A 13,355-nucleotide genomic window follows, 5' to 3' on the forward strand; every position below is an offset into this window, starting at 1 on the left:
TTTTTTACATTCCTTAACTTACCAATACCAGCATGAGCCCGAGGAAGATAGTCCATTTCATGCATAATGTTGACCTAGACAGATCCTGTCCTAATAATATAACCCACCACAATACCCATACTTTTAGGTATAAGAAAGTATATTACTTAGCAAAATAAAATGTACAGAAGTGAATATTATATGTTAACAATTTCAATTTAAAAAGGCATATCAAAGAACCCGAAGTCTTCATCCACCTTTATGTCAGAATTCAATGGCATGCCTCTCTAAAATCCTGACTCTCTTTCCTCTCAATTTATGGCATCATCTATATCTACTTCCCGACTCTGTTCTATTATTATAGTCTTTTTCTACTCAGGATTTTTTTAATTATACCTTTTATTAATATCTTCTTCTACTCTGACCATTTTATTATGTTACATTAACGCTTCCCCAGATTTGATTCAGAATGAATAGTTCTGAGTATTGATGTTTAGACAAGAGTTGCTTTTTCTTTTTATTTATTCTTCTCTCATACAATACATGCCGATCGAAGCCTCAACTCCCTTCACTCCTCCCAGTTCCTACTCCAACTCCCTTCTCCCCAATATCCACTGCTCTTTCACTTCCCTGCAGACAAGAGCAGCCCTCCCAGGGTTATCAACTGAAGTTGGAATAACAAGATGCAATAAGATTAGACACAAATCTGTCTGTGCCTAGCCAGGCTGTCATTAGAGAGTCTTCCTCAGGCAGCTGTGGGAGCAAATACAGAGACCTACAGACAAACTTAGGCAGAGCTTGTGGAACCTGGCAGAAGATGGGAAGGAATTGTGACTGAAAAGCATTTTTAGCACAGATATCCTACCCCATACTGTGAATAGATCATGAAGACAGTATGAGGCTAGTGAGTGAATTTAATAAATTCATTAGCAAAGGTACTTTGACCAAGGGATCTCATTTCAGATAGTAAATAAGTGAGAAAGCCATGCTTCTTAGAAAAGTCCCTGGCTCATATTGAAGAGAAGAGGGAAAGGAATTAATTATTTGCACATGTTTTAGAGCCAGGTTTCCACTCATGTTTCTGGGAAAATCCTTTATCTCTCAAGACTTCACGTTACACATAAAAGTTAGGAGGGGGTGAGAGTAAATCAGAAGGGCTGAGAGGGCATAACCATTAGCAGAATTTGTGATTATCTTTAAGGATGAATACAAAGCTATTTTGGGAGTTTGTTACTGGTTTAATTTTGACATTATTAGTTTTACTTAAATAATAATGAGGTACTATTTCATATAGTCTGCATTTTAAGTAGTAAGCTTTTCACTGTTGGAGATGTTTACGATGTGTGAGTCTTTGACGGACAGCATTTTATGTTTTTTTTTGTTTTGTTTTTGTTCTGGGTCTTGGTCAAAAGTATTTCTAAATCAATAAGTCAAATAATCCTAAATTCCATATAAATAATTATATTCTGTAATATCAAAGAGCTAACAGCTAGTTAGCATTGAGAACAATAACTTCCTTAAAGTATAAGTGATATTTTAAATCATCCCAGAGTATAGCTGTCTATTTTTGTTTCATTTCATCAGTCACTTCATGTGGTACCCCTACAAGTGAGGCAGTGACAGGAGCTACTGTTACCAGAAAGTAGAAAGTGGTGCCGAGAGACAACTTAATAAACTGTACCTGGATGGTTATATGTGATATATGTAAAAATAGGAAGCATACAGAGGTTGTAATGAATCTGTCTGCCCAATCTCTTTAAAGGATCTCTAAATATGTAGGAAATGATGGTTGTTTATAAAAAAACATGTAGAAATTAGTTGGAGGGAAATAAGCGTATATTCTGGACTAAGTCAGTCATTCAAAGGCGTGAAACTTTAAACACATTTCCAAGGAGACCCTGGGAATTATCTAGTTGAATTAAGATCATTGGTCTAGGAAGGGTCTTTGTATCAGATTAAATATCTCTAAAGTTCATTATGAAAGTCTGATAAAAATGTGAGGAAAGAATGATGAAATTTGTTCTTTAGAGCTCTACGGGAAATTGCTCACCTAGTGACTCTATTGTTACTTGGCTGCAGCAGCAAAACTTGATAAGCAGAGAGGTGGGGTTCCACCTGCTCCTGGATCATTTCCTCACCTATAAGGAATGCACCTTCCCACATTTAGTGACACCCCACGGTCCTCCTTCATGATACTAATGAAATTTGCTGGGATATTGCTTTCCTTTAAGCTGCTACACTAGTCATTTCTGAAGCACAGCCATTCACCGCAGACACACATAAAACACTGAGCATCTGCCAATCGATATGTATCTCTCTATGTATTTAATTGCCCCCAATCATGTCTCTCCAGGTAAACAGGATGTTTTCTGTATTCCTAGTGCTAAGCATATTTCCTGTCTCATTGCAGACCCTCAGTATTTGTGTGGTATTCATGACTGCATATACTAGAGCTAAGGAACAGTTAAAGTAGGAAAGGTTAAGGGTAAATGAAACATGCAGGTTTCTGATTCATAACTGACTAACAATGCAAATAAAATATAACAAGCAATTCTGAAGATAAATAAAAAGCTTAAAAATAGAGATATTTTATTCTATGTAAACCTGTGTTGTTCTGCTGATGGAAACTTATCATTGGAGAGAAGAAGGCATCAGATAAATGTTGATTAACTAGATTTTGATTTCATTCATAATTCAACAAATATAGATTATAGTATTCTAGTAATACAGTATATACACATTATATGGCTACCTAAATTATCTACACATATATGCTGTGTGTATCTATCATATGTGCACACATATAAATACAAAATTATATAAAAGAATAAAAGTGAGTATATACACTTTTTAGAAAATATGTTTTCTGGTATTTCAATTCTAAGAAAGAAACATGACAACATCCAAACTAAAGTGAGTTATGAACATCATACTTGTGAGATGAAGGTTGCATATCTTTTCCCTTGATAAATTTCCAATTCACTTTATTTATTTACCTTCCAAAACCATAATAGTCTATGAGAGTGGTTCTCAACCTTTTTAACGTCGCAACCCTTTAAATAGTTCTTCAAATTGAGGTAACCCCCTCCCCAATTATTTTCATTGTTACTTCATATCAGTGATTTTGCTACTCTTATAAATCACAGTGTAAATATTTAATATATGTTATGGTCTTAGGTGACCCTTGTGTAAGGATCATGTGACCTTGAAAGGGGTTAAGACCCACAGGTTGAGAACCACTGTTCTATGATGCACTTTTCATCTATTTTGCCAACTAATCAAGATCAAAGTTGTGAAATGTAGTTCAAAAACTTTACATATTGTTGTCATTTATTACTTTGCTCTTTTAGTTGTATTCAAGAAATGGAGACAAAGAATGTAGAAACAGGATCTGGGTTGAAAAGAACTGTTTCTTGAAACAGTCACTTTTATATTGTCTCAATTATGTGCATGATAAAAAAAAATCTTTGTTGCAAAATTCCTGTCATTGAGCATGTTTAAAATGTAGGACCTTTTTATTTTTACAGAGTTTCAGTGTTATAATTGATTGCTTATTATTGCTCAATTTTTTTTTCTGGCTCATCTTTTTATTCTTTTTATTTATTTATTTTTTTATTAAAAATTTCAGCCTTCTCCCCGCCTCCCATTTCCCTCCCCCTCCCCCTACTCCCGTCCTCCTCTGCCTCCATTCCAAAGAGCAGTCAGAGTCCCCTGCCCTGTGGGAAGTCTAAGGTCCTCTCCCTCCATCCAGGTCTAGGAAGGTGAGCATCCAAACAAGCTAGGCTCCCACAAAGCCAGTTCATGCAGTAGAATCAAAACCCAGTGCCATTGTCCTTGGCTTCTCAGCAGCAGCCCTCATTGTCTACCATGTTCAGAGAGTCCGGTTTTATCCCATGCTTTTTCAGTCCCAGTCCAGCTGGCCTTGGTGAGCTCCCATTAGATCAGCCCCACCGACTCAGTGGGTGGGTGCACCCCTCACGGTCCTGACTTCCTTGCTCCTGTTCTCCCTCCTCATTGCTCAAATTTTTAAACAAGTGACTTTGAGGCAGTCATTAATTTATATGACATTAAAATTAACTTAGAAAGCAGTCCATATTTTGGGTATCTTTTATATTATAAACTAAAAATGAAGCACTACAACTTTTGAAAATGTACAGTATAATTAAAGATTGCAAGAAAATTAAACTAATTACCCCATTTGTAGGTTAAAAGCATTAGAAACTAGCAATTTCATATAGCTCAAATTTATTAAGTATTTTCCTGGTCCTGTTTTATTTTTCTTTGAGGGTAGTATTTGGAGTGTCTAATGCAATGTTCAGAATGTGTGTTTCAGTATTATGCACTGTTTTAAAATGTTGGCTTAAATACTGGTATAAAACAATCTTGATATGTTCCAACAAATGAGATAAGATGAGGAATTTTGGCAAGAAGTAAGTCCTAAGAATAGAAAAAAAAACCTGTAAAGGAGAGTGTAGTGTTCATGTAGGCACTGTAAGGAAAATGAAAACAGGTAAATCCTTTTATCTACATGGCAGTAAACAACTGCCTTGACTCTTCTCACCCAAGAGCATCACTGGAGAATTTTTGTATTTGCTCTTGATTGGAGTAGTTTCCTTTTTTTCTTTCTTTCATATCCCTTTCGTTCTCCCTCTTCCCCTCTTTCTCTCCCTCCCTCCATTCTCTTTTCTCTTCCTTCCTTCCTTCCTTCCTTCCTTCCTTCCTTCCTTCCTTCCTTTCTTTCTTTCTTTCTTTCTTTCTTTCTTTCTTTCCTTCTCTTACTAATCAGTTGACTAAACAGGTAGAGGACTTAGAGCATACACCGATATCAAACCATCAGAAAAGCAATATAAACTAAAATAAGACAAAGAGGAATAAAAAAGAAAAGGAGGATGCGAAAGAGGAAGGGGAGCATTGGGGCAGGAATAGGAAAGAAAGGAGGAGAAAAGGAGGAGAGGAGGAGAAGAGGGGGATAGGAGGAGTAGAGGGAGAGAGGAGGAGGAGGCACTTTTATCTTGATGAACATATTTAAAAATAGATTAAGAATCAGGTCATTAAGCTGGCTCTCATCTTTCACTCTGAACATATTTAAGTCATATACATAAATCTGAAGAGAATGATGGGGCCTGATGCATCAGCATAGATACCGCCTCGAAACTCCTTGAAAAGTATCACCTTAACTCTCATCTCTACTACGCGGATGTGACTTTTCCTGCTCCACTGCCAATGACCTTGCCTGTCTTCCCTTCCCTGTCATTCACCCTTCCATGTCAGGCTACTCCCAAGTAGCTATATGTTCTGGATTGTACCTGTATTTTTGACCCCAATCTTCAATTGCTTTCATATCCTTTGCCATTATTCTGACAAGTAAAGGAATAATTAATCTTATTTCTGTAGCTTATATGTCTTATAGGTAAAGGAACAATCAATTAGTTGTTATTTTCACGGCTTATGTGCCATATCATATTCTAAAAATACATTATCAATATATATTAAGCAGTGAGTCATTTCGGTTGAGTTCAAGGGGTGTTAGATGAGATCATTGAGGCAAAACATTTTCAGCAGAATTTGCAGAAATATTTCTGTAAAGTTAACTTGAGAAGTATGTTCTCTGTGGGGGAGGACATAGAACTGGATTCCTTGCCTTCCATTAATACTTTTCCTGGGAATTGCTAATGTTTTTCACTCCTTGGCTCAATCATAACAGCGAAAATTCAGCTGGTGTTTATTTACTACTTTTTTAAAATTAACAAGTCATCAATTTTATCACATTTTAACTCGCTTGGCCATCTTTTTATCCTGACAGAAGCTGTTGAAAGAACATCAAACACTATTTGCAGATAAGTTGTTCTAATATGACAACGTCTGAGAAATGGGTTATTCACTGCCCTCTGCTGTGTTTACAAAATTAGTCAAGCTTTTGAGTGGTGAGAAATTTGTTTCCTCTAACTTTCACAGTGTTCTCTAGTTCAAAATTTGGACAATTAGCCGAGAGATTCAGAAACATGGAGGAATCAGCTGTCATTAACATGAACAAACCCAGCAAGGTGTTTCTGATATCTGTGCATCTTAGTTCAAACTTGACCATCATTCTACATCCCAGACACATCAAAAATGTTTTTAACTGAACCAAGAATTCAGGAATCGCTGAGATTCCCCTTTAGCTAAATTAATAAAAAATGTACTATTTTCCTGAATGTCTTCTTGGAAGCTATTTAATATATTACATATCAAACAAGGCATCTATTAAATTGTTCTTGGAGCCCAGAACTGAGTTTCCTGCATATGTTATGTGTTACCTGAACATTAGAATAATTACATAAATATTTAGTTAGAATAGAATCAGTTCATTGAAATTGCCTATTCATTTATTCACATGGCAATGTTTGGAAAATTAATGTTGCATCTGTAATGTTTAGCTGCTTTCTGCATTGAGAATAATACAGGGAAAGTAGTTGATTAATGGCTTTTCAAAAGAATAGAAAAGCAATTTAATTTATATATGGAATTTATATATGGATTTATATATGAAACTACAGGTAGGAGTTATCTGAATATGAAACCAATAATAAGAATTTCTGGCATTCTCACAAAGACAAAATTTAATTTTAACCCTTAAACAAAACACAGTTTGTAAGTTATATTTAAAATTTAAAAAGTCAAAATTCAACTACCTTATTGTTTGTTATTCCAGAATTACATGGCACAATTTCCTAAAACGTGTATAGATTACGCGATTTTTATTATTAGTGAGCCTCTAAATGCAAAAATTATCTTTTTAAAAAATATAAATCTTAAAAAATTTAGTTTGAATTGCAAGACTTTGCCAAGCTTTGATTTGAGGGTTTGCACCTGATCTTTTTGTATCTTGTTATGCTGTGTTCAGTTGCTATCCTTGGGAGGCCTGGTCTTTTCCGAAGGGAAATTCCAGAGGAGTAGATCTGGGTGAGAAGTGAGGCGGAGGAGAGCATAGGAAAGGGAAACTGTGATAGGGATGTATTAAAGACAAAACAATAAAAAATAAATAAGGCACAGTTTTGAAGGGGAAATGATAAGAATGACAAGCTCTTCGATGTCTCTGCATGCAGCCTTCTAACCTAATCATTATCTCACACGTGAACGTTCTGTCATGGGACAGAGAAATTCTAGGACATGTTAATTTTGTTTATTGAATATGCAGATTATGTGAATTGTAAATGAGAACTCTGCTGATCTCCTTTATCTAGGGCACTTATATCTTAATCACAGCTCCTCCCTCTGTACTAGATTGCCAAATACTAATAAAACACAAATCTCTTCACCTGAAAACCATGTAGAAAGCTAAGTGCAAAACATCACTGTTCATGGAAAAGAACTGCATTTTAAATGTGTGCGGGTATGTTCATGTTATGCCTGTGTGTGTTTGTATGTGTGTATGTGTGTGTGCACATGTGAGTTTGTGTTTGTGTGTCTGTGTATATGCTTACTTTTCCAGACACTGGCAGTTCAACTTTTGAATCCTGAGCTGTTTTTTGGAGCATTCTTGCCTCTCTGCTTCTGCTTTTTCTGGTTCAGTGAGATGAATCTTCAGGCTGCCTGTTTATTTGTCTTTAGAGAAGCCATACCTGATCCTAAACACGAGATAAGATTTCCCTGTTATAGGAATATGTGTGTCCTCCACTTTCTATACCAATTTTCATCATAATTAAGTATATATCAGTGTTTTTTGGTTTTTGTTAGTTAAGTTTGTTTTTTGCCAATTTCATATATGTATACACAAGACCTAGGTCAGTCCAAGATACACAGCAAGATCTTGTCTCAAAAACAAAAGGAATTAGAAAAACAGAAAAAAGGGAGAGATTTTTAATGCAAAACCCCAGACCTAAGCATTTTAATAGTTGATAAATAATTACTTAGGTGAGAACAAGAGACACAAGATAACTTGAATTATAAAATATTTTATACTGTGATCGTACTTATAGGTAAGTGATGATACACATACTTAGAATCCTATCATGAAGTTAGTCCCTATATGTGTAATTTTGTCACTCAGGCTGTTATCTGACTTAGTGGTTTTTGAGATTAAATGCTACGCCAGAAAGAAGAGGTGGAGAGAGGGAAGAGGCAAGGGGAAATTGACCTCCTAACTTCTTAAAAACACTTTTAGTCTATCCAAAGTAAAAGCCTCAGCAAGGTCAGCGGAAGCTGGGGTGTTTAAGTTAGACTTGAAAGAAAAACCAGCACAATTTAATAAACTGCAATGTTATTTGCCCTAGAAAGAATCTGCCTGTTGGTTTTGCTGAGATTCACTTTTCCCTTTGAGGGTTCAAAATTGTCCTTAAAGTGAATATCGCATATTTTATCTCCTGCTATAGTTCACTGAGCTCCATGTGTATCACTGCGTGTATGAAGATATATGTGTTAAGGAGGGTCATTAACCTCAATTAACTCATGCAAAAGAGATACTAATAAAGAGATAGATTCATGGGCATGCCCAGAAATGATGGGTTTTTGGCAAGAAGTAGAATGGCTTGTGCCCAAGCAGAATCTCTAATGTTTATCTGTGCTCCAACTTGAATAAAAATATGTTAGAACATGTGTAAGACATTGGAAGAATCTCCCCTCTGGGTGACTGTTGTGAGAACATTTGATTAGTGCATAAATATTTATGCTGCACATAGAAGACTGTATCACATTTAATTTACATCTGGTTATTTGCATTTCATTAGTGCTCAGGAGAGTTAAATATTTAAATCTTCATCTTGATTGAATTTTTATCTGATTTATTCGATTTACAAGGTTCAAGTTAATTGTATTGTATTTCCTTGTAATGTTTTAATAGCACTAGAAAGAACAGAAATAAGCTCATTGAGAAAGTCATATAACAATGATCAAAAAGATTTAGGTAATATTGTCACAGACAGTTAAAGTATATTTAAACAGACTTCAAAGGTATCTTCTCATATGTCCTTAAACCCTTGGCAATTTTTCTTTCATTTGTAACGCTGAGTCAAACTAACATCCACATCTATTTGATACACATCTTTGGCTTTGTTTCTAATTGAGAGAGATATCGTTTTGTTAATTAAAGATGAGTTAGCTTACAAAGCAGTACACTTTTCATACATACTTCACTTTGCTTGATTTTTGCATTAACTCCTTACCCTCCCTCCTCTTCTTGTGACCTTATTCTTTGGCAGTATTCTCTTCTTCCACATTGTTCTTTTTTCTTCCTACTTCCTCTCTCAAAGCTCTTTTTTCTTTTCTAGTCACAAGGTACCCTTTCATAGTTTTCTAGCTGTTGTCTATGTTTATTTTCACGGGCATATTTTTACATGAGAGACCGAGTCCTTGTGAAAGAACCTTGATTGGTTCACTTGATATCTTCCAATTCTATTTGCCTGCAAATTTTATAATTTCAAGTATTCCCTATAAGTGAATGAAAATGCATTGTGTATATGCACCATATTGCCATTATCCATTTATCTGTTGATGGACATTTAGGCTGGTTCTGGTTCCTTGCTATTTTGAAAAGAACAGTCATAAGCATAGATATGCAAGTCTCTCTACAGTAGGATGTAGAATCCTTTGAGTGTATGTAACTCAAGTGTAGAAGGAGGAGTTTCTTGTTCATCCCGGCCACCCAGAATAGATATAATCATACAGAAATTTTATTAATTAAAACACTGCTTGGTCCATTAGCTCTAGCTTCTTATTGGCTAACTCATATTAATTTAACTCATTTCTATTAATCTATATCTCGCCATGTGGCAGTGGCTTACCAACAAAGATTTGGCATGTCTGACTCTGGTGGCTCCATGGCGTCTCTCTGACTCTGCCTCCTTTTGGTTAATTTAAACCTATAAACCAAGCTTTCATAATTGTCAATCTCAGTGTACGTTTTTGCGAGAAGGTGGCCCAAAGAAAAATCTATAAACGGTGTCCTGTGTGTGGCACCATATATTGTAGGCCTGATATTGTGATTTATTTTATCGTTTTATTTTTAAAAACAACACTTTAGAATAAATACTAGAGAATAAACCTGAGAGATCCATGGAGTTACACAGAGATGATCACCCTCCTCTTTCCCTGATCGAAATAACTACCCTACCCCTTATCTCCTTCTTTTCCTCCATCGAATACCCTCTATCTCCCTCTGAATCTACCAGGGAACAATATGGTCTTCCCCAGGAAGCTAAATGTGGATCTTGCACTCTGAACTGAGATCAGACTCTATTGGCGGTATTGGAGCAATCAACACAAACAAATCTCCCCTAACGAACAAACAAAAATCTCAGGATGTAAGAAGTAGTGTGGCCCCAGTGAGTTACACCGTACACCCTTTAGTCCCTACATCTTTACTTGTAAATGTTCATTGCAACGAGTTGTTGGCCTGACAGAAGGCCTCTGGCTTCTGCTACAGTACTGATACTGGGCCCTCACTGGGACTCCTCTTGGATATTTTATTACTGACTTAGGTCGTAGAGATCCTGTAGCTTTGGATCTGAAGGTCTGGCCCCTTCACAAGCTCCAGCGCTTCATAGATGACACAGATGCTGAGGTGGGCTACCTCATAGTCTTGGTTCTGGGCCTGGGTGGTAGCTGGGTCAGCCTGCCAGCTTTCCCTAATCATTACCACCCAGGCAAGCTCTCCAGCACTGCCTTGACTAGCTCATCCAATGCAGTAGACAGCAAGAATAGGGCCAGTTTTTTTGTTCTTAAACCTTTGCGTCATGCTCACCCACACTCACACCACCATGGCTAACTCTACTGTGTGCTCACCCACGCTCACACCACCATGGCTAGCTCTATTGTGTGCTCACCCACGCTCACACCACCATGCCTAGCTCTACTGTGTGCTCACCCACGCTCACACCACCATGGCTGGCTCTACTGTGTGCTCACCCACACTCACACCACCATGGCTAGCTCTACTGTGTGCTCACCCATGCTCACACCACCATGGCTAGTTCTACTGTAAAGCAAAGAACTTTCTCTCCATATGTCTGAACATGGTGAGGGCAGAACAAGCTCTTCCTTTTCATGTCTCCAAGATTGGCTCTCCCACCTGTCTCAGAAGGCAACAGGTAGGGGAAGGCATATCCCTCTTACCCTGGCCAGTCCACAGCATATGAGGCAGCTCTTCTGCTCTCATGCTCAAAAGCCCAGCTCACCTGTACCCTCACTAACACAACAGGGTCAGTTTTAGTATGCTGCCTAGGTCAGGTGCCAAGAGTGTCCACTCTTACATGTGCTTCAGCTGGTGAGGGCAAAACCAGTTCACCCATTCTCATGGCCTCAGGACTAGTTCTCCCACTTGCCACAAGTAGCAAGGGGAGGGAGGGCAATTGTTTCTCACTCATGCCACCACAGGGCAGGAGAGGGGAGTGGAGTCAGTCCTTCTGCTCTCATGCCCCCAGGCCCACTCCAGCTCTATTGTGCTGCTTAGGCAAGGGGCAGGGCCTGCTTTCCAAGGTGCTGTTGCCATTGCGGAATACTGTCCATTCTCCCACTCTCGTGACCTCAGGGACAACTCTCTCACCCACCATAGGCAGTGAGGGGTGAGGAAGGAGAGAGGTCGTCTCTTCCTGGCTCACTCCATAGCGTGGTAGGTGAATTGTAGGACCAGATCTCCCAAAAAATTTGAGGGTACCAGATCTCCTGTGCCTCCACCAATGGGGTCAGCTCTCTTATGCTGCCTGGGCTAGGTTCAGGGTCTGCTCCAGCAAGGGCTGCAGCTGCTGAGGCGTAGGGTCAGTTCTCTCAGTCACACGACCCCAGGACCAGCTTTTCTCACCTGCAGTAGGTGACAAGGGGCGAGGAACATGGTGCTATCTCTCCCTTGCCCATGTCACCACATAGCAGACTGTGAGGCCAGCTCTACCACTCTTGTGTATTTAAAGCTGTTTCACCTACACCTCTGCTAGCAGAGACCGTTCAGGTGCCTGGGGAAGTGCAGGGTTCATTCTCCAGAGTGGTAGAGTTGGTGCAGTGTAGGCTCAACTCTTCTGAGTGCTACTTTGCTGGATTTTTTGTGAAGATTTCCCTCTTTGGAGTGTTCTATGCTTTTTTCACGGATATGAAAAGAATGTCTGGAACAAACAACTTACAGGAAGAAAGGTTTACATGGACTCATGGTTTCAGAGGTGTCTGTTCATGGTGGACTTGCTTCCTTGTTCTTAGAATGTGTTGATGATACTATTGTGACTGAATGTCATGGCAAAGAATGTTTTCTTCTTGACACACCACCATTGGGAAACCAAGTCTCCAACACACGGACCGCTTGAGGAAGTAATTTATATCAAAATCATAAGATAAGGTCGCAGCATGGTGATGTCAGCTCCAAGGTTTGCACCCCAGGGTAGTGAAAAGAATGCTTTCTCAGAGCAGCAAGGAACCATACCTGCAGCCTTTTTGAAAGCCAGCTCTAAGGCCACCTCCAGGGTATGCAAAAAACACACAAATGCAGCAAGGGCCAGACTTTTCTATCTGAGGAGTAAATAAGGAAGCACAAGCTTTCTTGGGATAACCTTATCTTTTACTTCATCTTGAATAATCTCATTTTCTTGACAATCTCTCTGCACAGTTACATCTGTTTACATACAGTTACCTATCTCTCCTTACATACATCTTTCTCCTGCACAGCCATACACCTGTACACACAGTTACATCTCTTTTCACACAGTTATATCTTTCTCCAGCTACATCTATATTCCACATGCCATGCATCTCAATAAAGAGTTGCATCTATCTTCACAATTTTCTACACAGTTTTATGTTTCTTCTTTACATAGTCACATCTCTCTCCACACAGTCATATACTTTTTCCTTCACATACGTCTCTCTTCTATACAGTCACATTCTCTGTATCTCGTTACCCACCCAGATGCATCTCTTCACAATTCTTTCTCTCTGCACATTCAGCCACATCTCCCTTTCAGCATTCACACATACCTTCTCGCACATCTTTCTCCTAATTCTCTCTCTGCAATTTCTTTCGACACACACACACACACACACACACACACACACTCATCTCTCCTACTCCTCCCTCACACTCCTCTCTCTGCACATTTGGCTACATCTCCCTACCATCACACACACATACACACCCCTCTCGCATTTCCCTCCTAATTCCCCCTACACCTCTTCTGCTTCTAACAGACAAAATCTCTGCACAAATATGCATCACATTTTCAGGGTCACTCAGCTTCTTGAGTAAACAATAAGAAAGAGCCAAACTGTGATAGTTTCTCTCAGGACAGGGAGGTAACACTGACCGGTCAGTGAGTAAAGTAAGCACACAGTTCTCAATGGTCAGGGGTCCTAGACAGAAAGTGACATTGAAATTCAGACCTTAAACAATAACCAGTTAGTTGGCCGAACCTTGAGGTTTCGAG

General features: G+C 38.6%; 1 protein-coding gene across 1 annotated transcript in view; it reads left to right on the forward strand.

Annotated features, from left to right (window-relative positions):
* The first annotated feature begins 12,282 nt into the window (after window positions 1-12,282).
* LOC142832355 (transmembrane protease serine 11F) overlaps window positions 12,283-13,355 on the forward strand; it is a 31,790-nt gene continuing 30,717 nt past the window's right edge. Inside the window, exon 1 of the mRNA XM_075942792.1 lies at window positions 12,283-12,399. Within this exon, the coding sequence (XP_075798907.1) occupies window positions 12,283-12,399 (117 nt within the window). The remainder of the gene's footprint in view (window positions 12,400-13,355) is intronic.

The sequence above is a fragment of the Microtus pennsylvanicus genome, chromosome 12 (assembly GCF_037038515.1).
Source record: "Microtus pennsylvanicus isolate mMicPen1 chromosome 12, mMicPen1.hap1, whole genome shotgun sequence".
In the NCBI taxonomy this organism is placed as follows: Eukaryota; Metazoa; Chordata; class Mammalia; order Rodentia; family Cricetidae; genus Microtus; species Microtus pennsylvanicus.